The 22,124-nt window shown below is 37.4% G+C and overlaps 1 protein-coding gene and 1 long non-coding RNA gene across 28 annotated transcripts in view; one reads left to right on the forward strand and one right to left on the reverse strand.

The window, feature by feature from the left end:
• PBRM1 (polybromo 1) overlaps positions 1–22,124 on the reverse strand; it is a 107,566-nt gene that overhangs the window by 15,781 nt on the left and 69,661 nt on the right. For all 27 annotated transcript variants that reach the window (XM_082414431.1, XM_082414413.1, XM_082414412.1 and 24 more), the window contains 4 exons: positions 13,507–13,652; positions 11,007–11,164; positions 960–1,143; positions 157–367 (listed from right to left, as the gene is read on the reverse strand). In XM_082414431.1, the coding sequence (XP_082270557.1) occupies positions 157–367; positions 960–1,143; positions 11,007–11,164; positions 13,507–13,652 (699 nt within the window). The remainder of the gene's footprint in view (positions 1–156; positions 368–959; positions 1,144–11,006; positions 11,165–13,506; positions 13,653–22,124) is intronic.
• Positions 13,664–21,412, forward strand: LOC309638495. Its single transcript, XR_014251174.1, has 2 exons — positions 13,664–15,171; positions 18,258–21,412. It is a non-coding gene; the product is annotated as an uncharacterized lncRNA (long non-coding RNA).

The following is a 22,124-nucleotide window of genomic DNA, read 5'->3' on the forward strand; positions in this document are numbered from 1 at the left end:
GGCATCGAGAAAAAAAAAAAAACCTGTTCCTTCCTGTAGCATTCTAGGTTGAAGCTCCCACAGTATAGGGGCTGGATGTCTCCTCCCTTTTGGGTTTGAATTTGCTGCAAACCAGAGCTGGAAATAAGACAAGTAACAGGAACTTGTCACCTTCACCTGTGGGGGTGTGTAGGGCATGAGATCCAGCTCACTGGCCAGGGGAGTCTGAAGCTGAGGTAGAGAAGGAGGCTCAATGACCTCACTATCCTCTTCTCCCATCTCTTCAATATCATCATCTCCACCTTCTAACTCAGCAAATTTAGCTTCTAGCAACTGGATCTTCTTTTCCAATAAAGGTGAGGGCTCCTTCTGAGGAACAGTCGGTTTTCTAAAAGAAGTGACATAAAAACAAATAAATAAAATGAAATCACCTAACACTACTCCAGGATTGATCAGAAAGCAATGTTCTGCCTTAATATCTAGAAGCAACGTCCTGCAATCTGCAATGTCTACTCTAAGTCAGCAAGGGAAAGAATTAAAACGTATATTTATAGTCACACCTACTTACAGATGTTTGTTTTTAAGGGATTCTGCTGAATACCCACAAAAGCACTGGGTGCAAAGTTGAGATCTAGTTGCCAATATATAGTGAAAAGAATTTTCGTAGTCTACAGAACTGTGCAACCTGTTAATAGACAGGCTATGAACCAGAACCAAAGACTTCTGCCTCCATATTACAATTATTGAAGTCTACGCCAAGAGGACTGTTATAGCAGTTATCACATCTCAGCAGATTATGAGGATTTTCCTTTAATATTTAACTGAATGAATTAATATTTTCTATTTGAAATGTCGACTGCTCTGGTTTAAGACCTAATAAAAAATACAACCAAAAAACCCACCCTGGACTACGCTATTTTGATATCAGTTTTACTATTAGGAGCTGAAGTGCTCTTTCTTCCTTAGTTTTTCAAGTTTACCTGAAGTAATAAATTTCATCATCTACCACTTTAGCAGAGAGTGAAAACCTCTTCAGTCCCTTGAATTTCTTCATCTGCTTGTCACTTTCATTGTAGCGGCTCTCACAAAGCAGAATGTCATTTTCTGGAATTTCAGTTGGCCTGCAGGAGAGGAAGTCCTTGAATGACAATACAGCACACTTTCCTGAAAGAGAAAATTGGAGAGAAATTAAAGGAGTAAATTGTGGTCATAGCTAACAGTTATTTTAAATTTGTATTATTTTTGAATTAATATATTCACATGATTCAAGTTAGAAGACTTAAAGGGTATACACAGGTGTTAAGAATAGATATGTAGGTCAATGGAATAGTATTAAAAGTCTAAAAATAAACCCATACAACTGAGTTTTTACGGGTAACTGATTTTTGACAAGGGTGCCAAGACAATTCAATGGGGAAAGAATAGTCTTTTTAACAAGTAGTGCTGGAACAACTGGATTTCCACATGCAAAAGAATGGTGCTGGAAGCCTACCATATACCATATACACAAATTAATTCAAAACGGATCAAAGACCTTAATGTAAGAGCTACAACTATAAAACTCTTAGAAGAAAAACATAGGTGTAAATCTTTGTGATCCTCTATTAGGCGATGGTTTCATAAATGTGACATCAAAATCACAAGCAACCAAAGAAAATAAAGATAAACTGGACTTCACCAAAATTAAAAACTTCTGTTTTTCAAAGGACACAAAGTGAAAAGACAACACATAGAACAGCAGAATATATTTGCAAATTATATCTCTGGTAAGAGTCTAATATCCAGAATATATAAAGAACTCCTACAACTCAGCAATAACAAGACAACTCAAAAAATAGGCAAAGGATCTGAACAGACATTTCCCCAAAGAAGATACACAGATAGCCAATAAGCTCATGAAAAGATGCTCACATCATTACTCATTAGGGAAATACAAATCAAAACTGAAATGAAATACCACTTCACATTCATTAGGATGGCTATTATAAAGGGAAAAAAGCCAAACAAACAAACAAAACCTCCAGAAAGTAACAAGTGTTGGTAAAGACATGGAGAAATTGGAACCCTTGTATATCACTGGTGGTAATGTAAAATGGTGCAGCTGCTGTGGAAAACGGTTTGGCAGTTTCTCAAAAAGTTAAACAGAGTTGATCCAGCAATTCTACTTCTAGGTAAATATCCAAAAGAACTGAAAGCAGGGACTCAAACAGATACTCATACACCAATGTTCATAGCAGCATTATAAACAACTGGCCAAAAGGTAGAAACCACCCAAATGTCCATCAACAGATGAATGAATAAACAAAATGTTATATATACATACAATAAAATACTATTCAGCCTTAAAAAGGAATAAAATTCTGATACATGCTACACTATGGATGAACCTTGAGAATTTTTTATTTATGCTAAGTAATACAAGTCAGACACAAAAGGACAAATTTTGCATGATTCCACTTATATAAGGTACCCAGAATAGGCAAAATTCATAGAGAAATAAAGTAAAACAGTGCTTACCAGGGGCTGGGAGAGGTGGAAATGGGTAGTTATTGCTTAATGGGTACAGAGTTTCTATTTGGGGTGATGAAAAGTTCTAGATGTGTTCCAGTGATGGTTGTACAATACTGTCAATGGATTTAATGTCACTGAATTGTCCAGTTAAAAATGGTTAAAATGTTGCACTTTATGTGCAACATTTATATTTTACCACACATACAAACTTACAAATCGTAGCATATCACTTACATTGTTTTACACCTAAATTTTGCTCCAAAATAATAAATCTGAGGATCACTGCTGGCATTAATATATTTATTCAACTAGTTCCCTACTGATGGATATTTAGGTTGTTTCCAAATTTTTGCTCTCCTACTGAAGCAAAACAATGTTGACATAAATAATTTAAGACATATATCGGACTTCCCTGGTGGTGCAGTGGTTAGGAATCCGCCTGCCAATGCAGGGGACACGGGTTCGAGTCCTGGTCCAGGAAGATCCCACATGCCGCAGAGCAACTAAACCTGTGCACCACAACTACTGAGCCTGTGCTCTAGAGCCCACGAGCCACAACTACTGAAGCCCAAGCGCCTAGAGCCTGTGCTCCGCAACAAGAGAAGTCACCGCAATGAGAAGCCCGCGCACCGCAACAAAGAGTAGCCCCCACCTGATGCAACTCGAGAAAGACCGCACGCAGCAACGAAGACCCAACCCGGCCCCCCTCCCAAAAAAGACACATATCAATTTGCACATGGATGAATACATTTGAGGAATAAATTTCTAGAAGTACAAAACCTGGGTCAAAGGGTATGTACACTTTAATTTTTATAGGTATTATCAAATTACCTTCCATAGAGGTTATGCTAATTCATAAACCCACCACAAAGTGGGCAAATGCCACTTCCCTGTATTCTTATCAACTAGTAAACATATGAATTTTTGACAATTTGATAGATAATTTAAAAAAAAGCAGCATCTGGGTAATTTTAATTTGCATTTCTCTACTGGCTGAAGTTCATATTTTCTTTTAAGAACCACTGATAAACTTCTCTCTGCTCTCTCTTAATCTCTGCCCATTTTCCTATTGGATATTGATCTTTTTTACTAATTGTTTATAGGAGCTCTTCATATATGAGGGAAATTCGATCTTTTTCTATGATGTACATTGTAAATATCTTCCCAAAGTTGTCATCTGTCTTTACTTCTGCCAAACATTTTAAACTTTTATATAGTTGAATTTATCCATCTTTCTTATATGAGTTCTGGGTTTTATGTCAAAGGTTATAAAAATTTCTTTCCCATCACTTCTTTTGGTATCTTTGCTACTTCATTTTAGGTTCATTTACGCCTGTGATTTATCTGGGAATTTATTTTGAAGTTGACACAAGAGATGGATACAATTTTACTTTTTCCAAATGGCTACCTAATTTCCAAATACTACTTAGAGAAAAATCCACCTTTTCCCACTTACCTGGGATGCCACTTTTATCACAAATTAAATTATATTTGAGTCTACTGCTAAAGTTTCTATCCTGTTCAAATAATCTGTTTATTCATATATCATATAAATAATTTAAATTATTATAGTGTTAGGATGTTTTAGTATCTGTAAGGATAGACACTCTCCCCTTCACCATGCTTTTCAGAATTTTCCTGATTTTTGTTTCTTTTGTGACATGATGTTAAAAAATCAGTTTATTTAGTCCCAACTTTCTCACAGAAAATTCCCATTGGTATGTCTATTGGGATCACATTAAAGATTAATTTAGGGAGAATGAACATCTCTATGATGTAGAAAATTCTTATTCAAGCACATGGTATGTTTTGCAATTTGTTCAAGCATTCCATTGAATGATTGATTGATTGATCGGGTGTGTTGGGTCTTTGTTGCTGCACACGGGCTTCCTCTAGTTGCGGCGAGCAGGGGCTACTCTTCGTTGCAGTGCGCAGGCTTCTCATTGCGGTGGCTTCTCTTTTTGTGGAGCACGGGATCTAGGTGCACAGGCTTCAGTAGTTGTGGCTCACGGGCTCTAGAACGCAGGCTCAGTATTTGTGGTGCATGGGTTTAGTTGCTCTGCAGCATGTGGGATCTTCCCGGACCAGGGCTTGAACCCGTGTCCCCTGCACTGGCAGGCGGATTCTTAACCACTGTGCTACCAGGGAAGTCCAAGCATTCCCTTTTAAATGCATTAAAAGTAGCACTAAAAAACTTTCTTTATACAACTGTGGCAATACCTTGTTAAATTTATCCTAAGGTAATTCTATTTTTTTATTATTATTTAATCTTCTTTTTTAAAGTGCATTTTACAAAATTAATTAATTAATTAATATTTTGGCTGCCTTGGGTCTTTGTTGCTGCATGCGGGCTTTCTCTAGTTGCAGCAAGCGGGGGCTACTCTTTGTTGAGGTGCACGGGCTTCTCATTGCGGTGGCTTCTATTGTTAAAGAGCACAGGCTCTAGGCGCGTGGGTTTCAGTAGTTGTGGCACATGGGCTCAGTAGCTGTGGCTCATGGGCTCTAGAGCACTGGCTCAGTAGTTGTGGCGCACGGGCTTAGCTGCTCCGCGGCATGTGGGATCTTCCCGGACCAGGGCTTGAACCCGTGTCCCGTGCATTGGCAGGCGGATGCAGATTCCTAACCACTGCACCACCAGGGAAGTCCTATTATTTAATCTTTTAAGGCAATTAGTTTGTTATTAATTTTATATTCAACCATCTTACTTCTCTTATTATGTGCCATGGCTTCTTGGTTGATTCTCTTGAATCTTCATCTCCTTAATTTCCTTATTTGAAATGTCTGTTTCTTACTTCTATCTGCACTGGCTAGTACCTTCAGAACAATGTTAAACATGAGTGACAAGGACATTCCTATTTTGCTCTTGACCTTAACAGGAGTGTTCATAGCTAACAACTTACTAAACATTTACAAGCAAAACATGTAAAAACACGTTAGAAACACTTTATAACTTTTTTTTTTGGCCGCACTGTGTGGCTTGCAGGATCTTAGTTCCCTGACCAGGGATCAAACCAGTGTCCCCTGTAGTAGAAGTGTGGAGTCTTAACCGCTGAAGCACCAGGGAAGTCCCCATATTACAAGCTTAAAATAGCTATAATTATTATCACTGCCTTGGATTTACACAGCACTTTACTTACATAATCCAAAGGCTTTTCAATTCAGAGAGGGACAGTTAGTATTTTCCATACTTCATAGAGGAAAAATAGAGATTTGGAAAAGGTAAAAATTCTGCCCACAGCTAAAGAGTAAAAATGATGGTGGCCTTGGAATGGATGTGTTGTCCCTGTCCTGACTTGGGGTTCCCACCAGGCCCTCAAAAGATAGGGAAAAGACAAGAGTTTAGGAAGCTTCATTTATTAATGGATAAAATATTTATAAAAACCTGCTGGATTTCGACTGGAACTGCAATGAATCTATACATCAATTTGGGAAGAACTGACATCTTTATAATACCGAGTCCTTCAGCTATAAACATAACGGATCACTTCATTTATTTAGGTCTTCTTTAATTTCTCTTGATAATTTCCTGACAGTTTTTTTTTAGCATGTGTATGTGTAAGTCTTATATATCTTTTAAAAGATTTATTCCTAGGTATTTAATGTAAATTGCATATTTAAAAATTTTAGTTTTCTAACTGCTCAGTGATGGTAAATAGAAATACAGATGATGTTGATATTTTCACTAAATCTAACAATTTATCTGAACATTTCTTGGATTTTCTTTGTACCTTTGCAAAAACTGATCATTTTATTTTTCCTTTCTAATCCTTAAAAACTTTTTATTTTTCTTGCCTTACTAAGAATAGTTTTTCAATTAAAGAATCATTAAAAAAAATCTACTATGAAGAAAACAGAACTTGCAATAAATTAGGAACTGGCATGTTTAAGGAGCTGAGGTTCCTGGAAATTTTATCACTCAAGTGGCCTAAGGGTAAAGGTACTCTCTGCCAGGTAAGGCCATGTTCATTCCCAAAAGCAACTTCTTGGTGGCCATTTGATTACCATTCAAGTTAGTGAGGACAACTCTTAACAGAAACTGAACAAAGAACATATATATAATAGTTAGGAAAACAGGACTATTTCCTAAGTGAAATAGGCCTACTAGGTCTATATTGTAGAAGATGAAAAAATTACACCTAATTATCCTTAAAACTTTTGTTTCAGAGAGACAAAAATGAGACTTACATTCAACAGTGTGTATATTTAACACAATGAAATTATAAATCCTCTAAAGCTTAAGTTTAAACACTTTAAATTACTACTGTCTACAAAAACAAATTAATTTAAAAAAAGATCTGCCTCCTTGCATTTAAGTCAATATAAAATGTAACAAAGAAACACTTTTCTCCCATGGGGAGGGTGGATATTGAAATCCACAAGCTGGGCTGAAAACCCATTTTGTGACCACTAGATGCATTTTCTTTAGGGGTTTATCTCAAGATGAACATCTCACTGTATGCCTGTTGTCCTGCCTAATATTACTGGCACCCCCTTTCACTCTCAACAGTGTCCCAGGTGGCTGTAAACCAACCAACAACCCAAACACCAGTACAGAAGTATAAACGAGAAGACCTAAGTTTCAGTTCTGGTCCATTTCTTGGACAGTAACATGACCTTTCTGAGAATATCAGCATCTTTTACACAGGGTTATGGTTTGAAATAAATGAAATCCTAGATTAAAAAAAAAACTAGTTTATAAACTACAGAATGCAACACATTCTAACAGGCAACTGTAAAAAGGAATTACTTCAAGTGATGTCAGTGAAAATGGCAGTTGGGGAATCCAAGTGTTCCTTCACAGAAACACTAAGAAAAGCTAGCAAAAACTGTGAGAATCAACATTATTGGAATCCTGGAAAACAGCTAAAAGTTTACAGCAACCAAATGAATGCTTACTTAAGGAAAAAAGTGACTGAAAGCCAGCAGGAGAGCGTTGTGGCATTTTAATCTACCTCATCCATTCCCCCCACCCCCCTAACTCTTATTCTTTGGGGAATAAGAGTTTTGAAAAGCTTCCACATAGTCCTGAAAATCTAGAAAGCCATGCACATGCCATGGGCAGGGTGCATGCTCAGCAAAGACCTGAGAAGGCCCTAAGCTCTCACCTTTAGCTGACTATCAAGCCCTGCACAAGCAGGTAGTAAAGGCAAAGGCAGAGTTGTAAACTTCTGCGCTGAGTGTTAAAGGTGTGCTCCAACAAAGATGCAGTATGCAATTGCAAAGACTGGGAATTTTTTGGGTTTTTTGGATCCAAGCATTTAAGAAAATCCTGTTAAATCACTAGCTGACCACAAAGCTAGCAGAACAGAGACTTCAGTGACAGCACAAAGAACACAGTCTTTAAATTAGCTTAGAAAAGTCACTAAAAAACAAGCAACGACAACCCACAGTAAGCAATAACAACAAAACTTGAGGAGGGGGGAGAATCTGATTTCTAGAGTTATCACATCATAATATTCAAAATATAGTTTCAACATCCAGTTTTCAACAAAAAAATTATGAGGCATGCATGAGACATGTAAGTGTGGCTTACTTGGGATTAGAAAAAAATGAACAGAAACTGTCCCTGAGGAAGCTCAGACACTGAACTTACTAGACAAAGAATTTAAATCAACTGTCTTCAATACACCCAAAGAGCTAAAGGAAACCATGGACAAAGAACTAAAAGAAACCAGAATGATGTCTCACCAAATAGAGAATATCAATAGACAGAAAATGTAAACACTAAATAGATATTCTTAAGCTGAAAAGTATAATAACTGAATTGAAAAATTCATTAGAGGAACTTCCCCAGTGGTCCAGTGGCTACGACTCTGCGCTCCCAATGCAGGCGGCCTGGGCTCGATCTCTAGCCAGGAAACTGGATCCCACCTGCTGCAACTAAGAGTTCACATGCCACAACTAAGAGTTTGCATGCCACAACTAAAGATCCTGCATACTGCAACTAAGGATCCCGCAGGCCTCAACTGAAGATCCCGCATGCTGCAACTAAGACCCATCACAGACAAATAAATAAATAAATATGGAAAAAAAAGAAAAATTCATTAGAAGGGTTCAACAGATGATCTGAACACACAGAAGAATCAACGAACTTGAAGACAGGTCGATTAAAATGAAAAGTCTGAGGAAAAGAAAGAAAAAAGAATACAGAAAAATGAACAATATCTTAGAGACCCGTGGCACACCATTAAACGTAACCAACATAGGCATAATAGGAGTCCTGGAAGGAGAAGAGAAAGAGAAAGGGGCAGAAAAAATACGTGAAGAAACAGTGGCCAAAAACTTCCCAAATTTGATGAAAGACATGAAAGAAAAAACTGCCAATGGAGAATTCTATATCCAGCAAAAGTAGCCTTCAAAAATGGAGGAATCAAGACATTTCCAGATAAACAAAAGATGAGGGAGATTGTTGCTAGCAGACCTGTCCTACAAGAAATGCTAAAGGGAGTTCTTTAGGCTGAAATGAAAGGACATTAGACAATAACTTGAAGTCATACAAAGAAATAAAAACCACTAGTAAAGGTAACTACATAGGTAAATATAAAAGGCAATATTATATTTTTGGTTTGTAAATCCTCTTCTTTTTCACCTATATGATTTTAAAGACAAATACACAAAGCAATAATTAAAAATCTATGATAATGGGCACACAAAGTATAAAGAGGTAATTTCTTACAATAATACAAAGGGGGAGGGATGGAGCTATAGAGGAACAGAGTTTTGTTTTTGTTTTTTTTTAAATTTTTACACTTTATTTATTTATTTATTTATTTATTATTTTTGGCTGTGTTGGGTCTCCGTTTCTGTGCGTGGGCCCTCTCCAGTTGCGGCGAGCGGGGGCCACTCTTCATCGTGGTGCGCGGGCCTCTCACTGCCGCGGCGCCCCCCTGCTGCGGAGCACAGGCTCCAAATGCGCAGGCTCAGTACTTGTGGCTCACGGGCCCAGCTGCTCCGCGGCATGTGGGATCCTCCCAGACCAGGGCTCGAACCCGTGTCCCCTGCACTGGCAGGCAGACTCTCAACCACTGCGCCACCAGGGAAGCCCAAACAGAGTTTTTTTGTATAGCATATGAAACCAGATTGTCATAAATTTAAGATGTAATCCCCAGGGTAACCACGAAGAAAATAACTAAAAAAGAATCAATGATACAGTTGTCCTAACCAAAGAAGACTTCAGTCTCACCTTTGTTATGTTCTCTTTGAGTCTCCCGACTAGGTTTACACTAGGGAGTAAAGCTCTAGGGCACAAGTTAAAAGGAAGACTTTCTCTGCTGCAGAAACTCAAGAAGGATTTAATAACTTCACTAGATTTTGTTGCCTCTCCCCAGAGGGGAAGAGGAAAATGTAATGAATTATTGGCCATTCAGACATTTTTACCATATCCAATTCTGAAAAAATTCGAAGTACCAAAAACAATGTAGGTAAACAGTAAAGTGACCAAAGTCTAAGTGTAAAATACTTTTTAATCTGCAAATTTCCTTTTGGTCGTAAGCATGGTGGCTCCTTCAACTTTATAACCATATGTAATCAATATAAAGCTGTGACTAGTAACCTTTTGGAAAACCACTCCAAAAGATGTAAACAGTAGTTGGTGTAAGTAAGCTAAGGAGTTAATTCAGGGCCAGAATAAATACAACAGCTGAAAACAATAACAGTATATGGTGCATATAACTAGATCTGAGAAGCAGAATGCCACTGTGAACACTCAGTAGGATGACACAACAGAAACCAAAACAAGAGTCCTTCACATTTTTGGAATGGGAACAATAACACTACTAGGGTTAATCCAACAGAGACTGTAAAAGTTTTTTAATTGCTCTCCCTGCTTCCTACCTTATTCTTACAACACATCCTCCAAACTGCAGCCACAGTGATTCCTCTAATGCATATACGTCGGCTCACATGGTCTCTCTGCTCAGACTCCTCACAGGACCTCTCATCTGTTCTAGATCAATCCCTGCACTGCCTGTAAGACCTACCATGACTGAGTGCCCAGCCACCTAGAGGGCTCATTCCCTACCACACCCCCTGGCTGCTCCAGCCACCCGGCTTTCTTATTGTGACTCAAACATGCCCAGATACTCTGCCTCAAGGTCTTTGCATTTGGTGTCTGCTGTGCCTAAAAGGAGTAAAATCTCAGCATTGAATGGTTTTCTTCCTCACTTCCTTCAGGGCTCTACTCTCATGTCACCTATTAGAGGGGCTTTTGCTGACCACATTACCTGAAATAGGACCTCCCCTCAACATTACTCTCTATCCTCTTCCTCTGCTTTATTCTCATTCATAGCCCTAATTACTACCTGATGTTCTATATATTTAATTTTAATTTATTTACTGACTCCCCAGCCTCTGCCCCACTGTAAGTCTCTGAGACAGCTGAGATTTTGGTTTTTTTATTGCTGTATACCTAGCACCTAGAAGAGTACCCAGGACAGAAGAACTATTCAACCAACTGTGGAATGAATAAGATTAAATTAAAAGCATGAATACCTACAATTAAAAGCATGAATACCTACCTAGAATACATGTCATGGGGCAGGTTTCTTCCAGATTACTCAGAAACACTTCTTTCTTGTAGAACATTTTTGTGGGCTCGTGTTCCGTCTCTTCTGGGTGAATGAAGATGGGGCCGTAAAAATATGCAGCTCCATCTCGGACCCATACCTTTTCAATTCTTGGGAGAAAAAAATGGAGAAATTCCATTAAAATAGAGTTCTTATAGGTTTCATTCCTAAAGGCTTAGTCTAACAAAAATTCTGTTAACCAAAAACTTAATGATATGCACTATTTAGAGGAGTTTCATTGGCTGTTTTGATAATAAGACAATTTCCTTGATTTTTTTCCCCTTTAAGCATGTGAAAAGATACTTGGAAAAAAGAGAAGTGAACATTTGGCTACTCATCTCGGGGAAAATTTTTTTTTAACATAATACTAAGGCATACAACTTAATAGTTTAAGCTGACTCTCAGGTTTTCTTCCTGAGATGCTAAGCATCTATCACTGGATTTGTGAGCTGAATAAACACACAGATCATCAATATTTGGGGTCAGATCACATCAGTGGCACATATTCCTTTAAGGCCATGGTTCATGACCTTTCTGAAGGTCAAGATCTAATACCCCTTTACCCCATGAGAATCTGATGAAAGTCACAGACCAGCTCCCTAGAAAAAAATAAAAATTAACATCTGACTGTTCAGTGCAGATACTGTACCATTCCTCACAAGCACACCATAAAGTTGCCATTATTATTGTCCCAATAGCCTCATGGTTCCAGACATGAAGCAGCATCCTCATTGCAGTTAATGGTAACTCCACCCTTCCAGTTCCTCAGGCCAAAATGCAGGGGTCACCCTTGACTCCTCTCTCTTGGACACTACATTCTCTTAACTCAATCTTTCAAAACAGGATCTGACTAATTTACAGAATTGGATCTGACTACTGGCCTGAACCACCATCATTCTTGCCTGGATTATTGCAAGAGCCTCCTAGCAGATCTCGCTGTTCTACCTTTGACTCTTTACAATCAGTAGACAGAGCAATCCTGCTAAGCCCTAAGTCAGATGTCACTTCTGGGGACTTCCCTGGTGGTCCAGTGGTTAAGACTCTGTGCTTCCACTGCAGGGGGCGCAGGTTCGATCCCTGGTCGGGGAACTAAGATCCCGCATGCCTCGCAGTGTCGCCCCCAAAACAAGTCACTTTTGTGCTGAAAATAATCCATGATATTTCATTTAATTCAGTAAAGGCCCAAGTCCCTACAATGGTTTCTGAGTCCCACAAGATTTGCACTATATCCCTTGGCTCTCATATCTCCTATCTAACTCATGTACAGCTCACTCCGCCTGTAACAGACTCTGATGATTTGAACAGGCCAGGAATGCCTCTCTTCCGGTCTTTACACAGGCTGTTCTCTGTCCCTAGAAAGCTTTCTCCCTGGATATTCACATTACTCACTTCCTTGGTTTCTTCAAGTGTTGGCTCAACTGTCAGCTCTCAGTGAGGCTTTACATACCATCCTATTTAAAGTTTTGAACACCCTAACTTTGACCATGGCTCCTTGACTCCTGATTCCCCATACCCAGCTCTATTTTTTTCCACAGCACATATCATAATGTAATGCACTATACACTTTACTTATTCATGATGTTTATAGTTTGTCTTCCCACTAGAAAAAAGATCCGCGGGACTAATGATACTTGTTTGTTTTATTCACTAATGTATTTACAGAGCCTGGCAAATAGTAGGTGTGTAATAAACAATTACTGAATGATGAACAAATACAATGAGAAAACAAGCTCAGAGAGTTAAGTCATTTGCCTATGGACATTAAACTAGCAGGGCTGGGACTTAAACCAAGATCTCTTGGAACCAACTACTTTCCTTAACTACTATCCTCTACTGCCCAGCCCTGCGCCCTGACTCCTTTAATGCTATTCTATGTCATCCAACCATACTTCCACCCATTTACTTGTTCATCAAATATCTGAGCCTCACTCACTATGCTTGGAGCAGGGGATATAAAGGTATATATATCGCTTTTTTGCTCAAAAAGAGAGGGTCTCTAACTCTCAGGGCATTTGCAGTCTGATATGGAAGCCTGATAATATAAATGATATGTGCTCTGAGAAGAAGGAAATACACGGTGCTCTGAAAATGTGTAATAGGGAGACCTAACCTAGTCTGGAGGAGACAGGAAAGGCTTCCTTAAGGAAAAGCCATTTAAAATTTAAGCTAAAGGAGTTCACCATATGAAGCTGGCAGGGAGATTTCTGGGTTGAGAGTTCAGTAAACGGCAGGAGAAGAAAAAGCAAAAAAAAAAAAAAAAAAAAGGATTCATGGAAGCAATTTAAAGAAGGAAATGTGGCTAGAGGCGTAAGCAGGGAGACTGTGGTGTGAGAGGAAGTTGGAAAAGCTGCCAAGGGAGGGACTTTAGCCTTCATCCTAAACAGTGATGAATTTCTACTGGCTCCGAATCTCTCAAACCAAACCTTGTCCTCTCTACCTCAAAAACGCTCACCTGCCCACACGAGGGCGCACCAGGCCATGGGACTTGATGAAGACACAGTCGCCAACCTTCAGCCACATGTCATTATACCGGAGCTGCTCAAAGTAGTGGCAACCTGGTTCACCGTTAGACATTTCCACAGGGACGTCTTCTTTCTCCTGTGGTAAAGGAAACTGGTTGAAGACAGGCCGCTGACAATAAAGGAGTTGGCAGAGAAGGTAAGAAGGGAAGGCAGATTTCCTTCATTTTAACTTAAAAGAAAAAATAACCATAAACAGAAGCTCTGATAAAGATAGGAAACCAAAGGAATAGGTTACTGAAATCAAACTGAGTCTTATCAAATATTGTATCTATTTTAAATTTCTAGTTAATTTTCATAAAATAATGTTACTCCAAGACTGTTTTATTCCCCTCTCCTTTCTTCCCCCATTCTCATACACTTTAGCAAAAAAAAGCAATGGAGAAGACTTATCAGCATACAGAAAACAGCCTCATGCAACTGTTAAAAAGATAAGGAGCAAATTCTACACAAGCTTCCTCTTCACCACATTTCTTCATATTAACAACTGACTGATTTAAAAATTTTATCATTTGGATTTATTCCAACATGGAAAGGAACAGCATAGCCTCTGTGACATAAACACACATACTCTGATTTTGAATAAATTACAGGGTCTGTCACCTACTGGCTGCTGTGACATGGGTAAATTACTTGACCTCTTATGCCTTAGGTTCATCATCTGTAAAATGAAGATATTGTGCCCATCAGATGGGGCTGTTAGGAAGCTTAAATGACACAATTCATGCTACATACACAGAATAATGCCTGACTCAGAAGAAAAATAAAAGATAATTCTGACTAATGAAAATAAGAAACATAATTTACTGAGAACCTAGCAGATACTGAGCACAGCACTAGGTGTTTTAAATACAAAAGCTCTAAAACACATAAAAGCTGAGGAAACTGCAGAACACCCCCCAAATTTTCTACTGCATCTCCCTGAGAATATCTGAAACTTCAACCTTAAGGAAAAAAAAATCTCCTTTAGACTGTCCAAAATAATTTAATGTTTTGATCTTTATGATTTCTAATGTGGTACTGAAATGGACTTCCTGGAAAATCCTTAAGAATGAGAGAGGTCCCACATATATGTTGGGTGGGGGGCACCTGAAGGAATGGAAGCTATGAAAAAGAAAGCCCTGAGATTAAGAATACATTTTATTTCAGGAATGGGTTCTGTTCTAGTTATTCATCTAAAAAGTTCTTAGCATGACATGATTTGGCCATGCAATATTAAAATAAATATGAGACTAAAAAAGTAACTCATACATAGAGAGAACACTGGGGACTTACGAATTCTAATGACAATAATAATAACAAATTTAAGTTAATTCCCACATTGACTTCCACTGACATTTCTTCTTTTAAAATTAATGTCTCTATGATTCCCAGACATACTGGTAAAATGTAAAAAATATCATGTTTTTTCCCAAGCTCCTTTTCTCTTACAAACACTGTAAGGACACTAAAATGGATATTTTTTCTAGGACACTAAAAATTCATTTTTTCCAGTTTTTACATTAACAATTTAAAAACTTTATTTTTCTTCTTTATATAAAAAGTGTATTTGTTGGAAATAATTCAAACATTAGAGTATGTAAGATTTAAAATTGATTGTCAGCAATCAGAGAAGAAAAAGAAATAAAAGGAATACAAATTGGAAAAGAAGAAGTAAAACTGTCACTGTTTGCAGATGACAAGATATTATACATAGAGAATCCTAAAACTGCCACCAGAAAACCGCTAGAGCTAATTAATGAATATGGTAAAGTTGCAGGATACAAAATTAATGCACAGAAATCTCTTGCATTCCTATACACTAATGATGAAAAATCTGAAAGAGAAATTATGGAAACACTCCCATTTACCACTGCAACAAAAAGAATACAATACCTAGGAATAAACCTACCTACGGAGACAAAAGACCTGTATGCAGAAAACTATAAGACACTGATGAAAGAAATTAAAGATGATACCAACAGATGGAGAGATACACCATGTTCTTGCATTGGAAGAATCAACATTGTGAAAATGACTATACTACCCAAAGCAATCTACAGATTCAATGCAATCCCTATCAAATTACCAATGGCATTTTTTACAGAACTAGAACAAAAATTCTTAAAATTTGTATGGAGACACAAAAGACCCCAAATAGCCAAAGCAGTCTTGAGGGAAAAAAACGGAGCTGGAGGAATCAGACTCCCTGACTTCAGACTATACTACAAAGCTACAGTAATCAAGACAATATGGTACTGGCACAAAAACATAAACATAGATCAATGGAACAAGATAGAAAGCCCAGAGATTAACCCACGCACCTATGGTCAACTAATCTATGACAAAGGAGGCAAAGATATACAATGGAGAAAAGACAGTCTCTTCAATAAGTGGTGCTGGGAAAACTGGACAGCTACATGTAAAAGAATGAAATTAGAATGCTCCCTAACACCATACACAAAAATAAACTCAAAATGGATTCGAGACCTAAATGTAAGACTGGACACTAGAAAACTCTTAGAGGAAAACATAGGAAGAACACTCTTTGACATAAATCACAGCAAGATCTTTTTTGATCCACCTCCTAGAGTGATGGAAATAAAAACAAAAATAAACAAATGGGACCTAATGAAACTTCAAAGCTTTTGCACAGCAAAGGAAACCATAAACAACACGAAAAGACAACCCTCAGAATGGGAGAAAATATTTGCAAATGAATCAATGGACAAAGGATTAATCTCCAAAATATATAAACAGCTCATTCAGCTCAATATTAAAGAAACAAACAACCCAATCCAAAAATGGGCAGAAGACCTAAACAGACATTTCTCCAAAGAAGACATACAGACGGCCACGAAGCACATGAAAAGATGCTCAACATCACTAATCATTAGAGAAATGCAAATCAAAACTACAATGAGGTATCACCTCACACCAGTTAGAATGGGCATCATCAGAAAATCTACAAACAACAAATGCTGGAGAGGGTGTGGAGAAAAGGGAACCCTCTTGCACTGTTGGTGGGAATGTAAATTGATACAGCCACTATGGAGAACAATATGGAGGTTCCTTAAAAAACTAAAAATAGAATTACCATATGACCCAGCAATCCCACTACTGGGCATATACCCAGAGAAAACCGTAATTCAAAAAGACACATGCACCCTAATGTTCATTGCAGCACTATTTACAATAGCCAGGTCATGGAAGCAACCTAAATGCCCATCAACAGACGAATGGATAAAGAAGATGTGGTACATATATACAATGGAATATTACTCAGCCATAAAAAGGAACGAAATTGAGTCATTTGTTGAGAAGTGGATGGATCTAGAGACTGTCATACAGAGTGAAGTAAGTCAGAAAGAGAAAAACAAATATCGTATATTAACGCATGTATGTGGAACCTAGAAAAATGGTACAGATGAGCCGGTTTGCAGGGCAGAAGTTGAGACACAGATGTAGAGAACGGACATATGGACACCAAGGGGGGAAAACTGCGATGGGGTGGGTATGGTGGTGTGCTGAATTGGGCGATTGGGATTGACATGTATACACTGATGTGTATAAAATTGATGCCTAATAAGAACCTGCAGTATAAAAAAACAAACAGGGGGCTTCCCTGGTGGCGCAGTGGTTGAGAATCTGCCTGCCAATGCAGGGGACATGGGTTTGCGCCCTGGTCTGGGAAGATCCCACATGCCGCGGAGCGACTGGGCCCGTGAGCCACAATTACTGAGCCTGCGCATCTGGAGCCTGTGCTCCTCAACAAGAGAGGCCGCGATAGTGAGAGGCCCGCGCACCGCGATGAAGAATGGCCCCCACTTGCCGCAACTGGAGAAAGCCCTCGCACAGAAACGAAGACCCAACACAGCCATAAATAAATAAATAAATAAATAAATAAATAAAACAAACAAACAAAACAACTAATACTAAACTTTCATTGGGTTATTTGTATGGAAATATGTTAATATAAATGTTTCAGACATTACATGAAATTTCTAAAAATCTTATATGTTCTGGTATAATGTTATAAGTCATAATCCTAGTTATTACCTTAAAATGTATATCTCAGAAATAACTAATTTTCTTGTCAACTGCATTATTATGAACTTTCATCAAATTTTTAACTGTGGTCATTTTTAAGTCTTTTGTCATTTACAGACAGTTCTGTGTGTACTCTGATGCTTTTGCAAATATGTTCCTATAAAAGGGTTTCATCTTTAAGAAATTCATGGAAAAGACTCTGACAAGTACAGGTTTCTGGTAACTGACTGTACTGCTGAACTGAATGAATAAGCATTTTCAGAACTCTAATGAAAAACTGATGAACTCATAAAAGTGCTAACAAAAGATCAAGAGGAAAAAAAAAATTTAATTACATGGGACTGAGTGAACTGATGAGGATGAGTATAATTTTTGTGACTTTCTGTCTGAATTAAAAAAAAAAAAAATCCAACAAGGACTCAGAGGCAAAGAATATACAAATCAATTTTCACTGCAAAGTAAAGGAGCTGTTACAGTGGAGGATTACTGGACTGAATGTCAATATTATGACATAGTATGAGTGTGTTTCATGTTTGGTAATTGCAATCATTGTTGCTTTTGTTGTGGTCATCCATGTACAATGCTTGGTGTCAGTCTATTTATCTCTTGTAAAAATAAAATACAGTGTGCGTGTGTGAAAAAAAAAAAAAAAAAGTCTTCTGTGATCTAACCCTAGAGATAATCATCCAGTTTAGTTTATAGTTTTCCATGTTTTTTACACATACATATATGTAAACATACATTTTGATTTTTCTGAGTAATGATGGAACCACATCCCATTCTGCAACCTGTTAATTCCTTTTGCTGGCTGCAGTTTGCATTATATGAATGGATGTATAACAATTTAATTCCCATTCACAGGCATTTGGGTTTGGCCTAGGGTTTTGCTTTTACAAACAACACTGATGTCACCCTTTGGCGTACCTAGTTGAGTACTATGTTGGAACACATTCCCTGCCATCAAACAGCAGGGCCAAAGGGAATGCCACTGATGGGAGATGAGAGTGTGTTACCCCACACTGACACCAGGCTGCATGTATTATCAGGCTTCAGACTTCTTGCCAATTTGCTGGGCATTTTAAAAGCTATTAGATTAATACATTTTCTTACATTTTTGAATGACCTTCTAGAAATGATCTACTTGGTCCTTTGCCCATTTTTCCAGTATTATTTTTTCCCTAGACTTCAAACAGCTCTTTGTACATTAGAAACAGCAGTCCTTAGACTGTTTCATTAAACTAACTGATATTGTCAATTGTATCAAGAAAATGATCTATTTTTTTTCTTTTATGGCTACTGGGTTTTATATCATGTATATAAAAGGATCCATTCCAAGCTTATAAATGAATAAAAGATTACAGGTAAATAGTAGTAAATGTACTTACGTTAGCAACTTATGTTTCTTTTTTAATGTTTATATCTTACTTATTTTGGAATATGAAATGAGGTAGAGTTCAGGTGGTTTTTTTTCTTCTTTTTTCAAATGGCTACCAGTTTTTCCAATATCATTTGATTCCATCCTCTCTTGCTGATTTGAAATACTACCTTTATACAAACTCTCAGTTATAAAATAAATGAATCACAGGTATGAAATGTACAGTGTGGGGAATAATTACATAGTATCTCTGTATGCTGACAAATGATGACTAGACTTAGCATGGTGATCATTTTGAAATGTATAGAAATATTGAATCATTATGTTGCATACCAGGAACTAACAGTATTGTAGGTCAATTATACTTCAAAAACACAAACTCAGAAAAAGAGATCAGATTTGTGGTTACCAGAGGCAGGCGATAGGGGGAAAGGGGGATTGGATGAAGGTGGTCAAAAAGTACAAACTTCTAGTTATAAGATAAATATGTATTAAGTATGTAATGTACAACATGATAAATATAATTAACACTGCTGTACGCTATATAGGAAAGATGTTAAGGGAGAGAGTAAATTCTAACAGTACTCATCACAAGGAAAAAAAATTTTTTTTTCTATTTCTTTAATGTTGTATCTATATTGAGATGATGGATGTTCACCAAACTTACTGTGGTCATCATTTCATGATGCAGGTAAGTCAAATCATTATGCTGTACACCTTAAACTTATACAGTGCTATATGTCAATTATATCTCAATAAAACTAGAAGAAAAAAAAGGCGATTGTGGGACAAAAGGGAAAGTATGAATCAAGTCTCTAGATTAGTAAATAGTATTAAAGTTAATTTTCTGGTTTAGATCCTTGTACCATGCTTTACAAGGTGTTAACATTAGCAGAAGCTGAATGAAGAATATAAGGAATGTCTTTGTACTATCTTTGTTAAGCACCTGGCACATTTGTTAAGTCTAAAATCATTTCAAAATTAAAGTTAAAATATATAAAACTAGGGACTTCCCTGGTGGCACAGTGGTTAAGAACCTGCCTGCCAATGCAGGGGACACGGGTTCAATCCCTGGTCCAGGAAGATCCCACATGCCGGAGCGCAACTAAACCCGTGCACCACAACTACTGAGCCTGCTCTAGAGCCTGCAAGCCACAACTACTGAGCCCGTGTGCCAACTACTGAAGCCCACATGCCTAGAGCCTGTGCTCTTCAACAAGAGAAGCCACTGCAACGAGAAGCCTGCGCACCACAACGAAGGGTAGCCCCCGCTTGCCGCAACTAGAGAGAAAGCCTGCGTGCAGCAACAAAGACCTGACCCAGCCAAAAAATAAATTACTTAAAAAAAAAAAAAAAAAAAAAATATATATATATATATATATATACACACACACATATATATATAAAAACTAAAATGAATGAATGAGTATCTTTATATTCTGGATTTAATTGTGAAGAGCCTATTCCCTCCACTGACCAACCCTGAGCTAATATCTTAATATTTTTTTAATGTATTTTTGTAAAATGTAATACTATTTGGCAGGGTAAAGCACTCTTGACTACTCTTTCAGTTTTTCTTTTTCTGGTGCCTGTCATGTATTTATTCTTTCCTAAGAATGCTAGAATTAAAAAAAAAAAAAAAAAAAAAGAATGCTAGAATAATTTTGTCAAGTTCCAAAACAACTTATTCAAGTCTTTAATGTCCTGCAGTAGACTATTTTTCTTCCCCTAGGTTCCATATATTCCTTTTAAGATAATTTCTTAATGTATGTTTTTTGTTCATATGAATTGGATATTTTCTTCCATATGATTTTTCTAACAGTTGTTAAAGTGTATTCAACATTTTCATTTTACTTTCAAAAGTCTTAGAAATTATTGCTCTGTTTATATAAGAAAGCTAATGACATGTACATAGATTTTGAAATTTATACTTGTTGAACTGTTTTCAAAAACTTTTCAGTTAATTTCTCCCCATTATCCGCAAAAAAATAATTTTGCCTCTTACTGTCAATATTTTTACTACTTTTGTTTGTCTAACTACATTGGCTACTCTCAGAAAAATATAGATAATGGTACAGAAAGCACCTCTGTCACGTGTATAACATTAAAAGGAATTTCTTTTACTCTAGGCTTGAGATACGAAGACAATTTTTAAAAATCACTTTGAGGAAATATCCATCTGAAGACTTCAATCAAGATGGGTACTATACCTTATCAGATAATTTCTCCTTTTATCTACTAATTATAATGACGTGTATTACTGAATTTTCCTAATTTTGAACAATCCTTGCATTCCTAGAATGAACTACCCCCCCTACTTGGTCATGTTGTTCTCAAACAACTAACTTGATTTCACTTGTAACAATACATTTTTCCCAAGTATTTTTTGTATCAGTATTCATAAAGTGAGACTGAACTGCAGTTTTCTGTTTTTACTTTGTCAGACTTTGGAATCAAGATTATTCTGGCTTGGTAAAACAAACTGGGAAGTTTTCTTTGCTCTCCATGCTCTGCAATAATTTTTTTTTCTTTTGGCCACGCCACGCGGCATGCGGGATCTTAGTTCCCCAATCAGGGATCAAACCCATGCCCCCTGCAGTAGAAGCGCGGTGTCTTAACCACTGGACCGCCAGGGAAGTCCTTCAATAATTTAAAGGGTTAAAAGAATTTACCTATGGAATTATCTGACCTGAGTACTCTTTGAAGTGAGCTCTTTGACATTAAAAAAATTTCTTCACGTTGCTGTCCACTTACATGTGTTATCCCTACTTGATTCCACTTTACTAATTTGTATTACCCTAGAAAATTATTCACTTCATTCAGGTTTTTTAAATTTTTTTTTTTGGTTTTGTTTTATTTATTTATTTTTTGGCCACACCATGCAGCTTGTGGGATCTTAGTTCCCTGACCAGGGATCTAACCCAGGCCCTTGGCAGTGAAAGTGTGGAGTCCTAACCACTGGACTGCCAGGGAATTCCCTCATTCAAGTTTTCAGATTTATTAACAGAAATGTACAAGTCTTTAAATTTCCTCTATATTTTGTATGTTGAGCTTAATTCCCTTCTTTTTCCTTTATTAGGATAGTTGGTAGTTTATCTCATTGAACTTGTCTAAGTCTCCTTTTTAATTCTGCTGCTCTGTTTATTT

The sequence above is a fragment of the Balaenoptera physalus genome, assembly GCF_965194825.1.
Source record: "Balaenoptera physalus genome assembly, chromosome: 11".
Classification (NCBI taxonomy): Eukaryota; Metazoa; Chordata; class Mammalia; order Artiodactyla; family Balaenopteridae; genus Balaenoptera; species Balaenoptera physalus.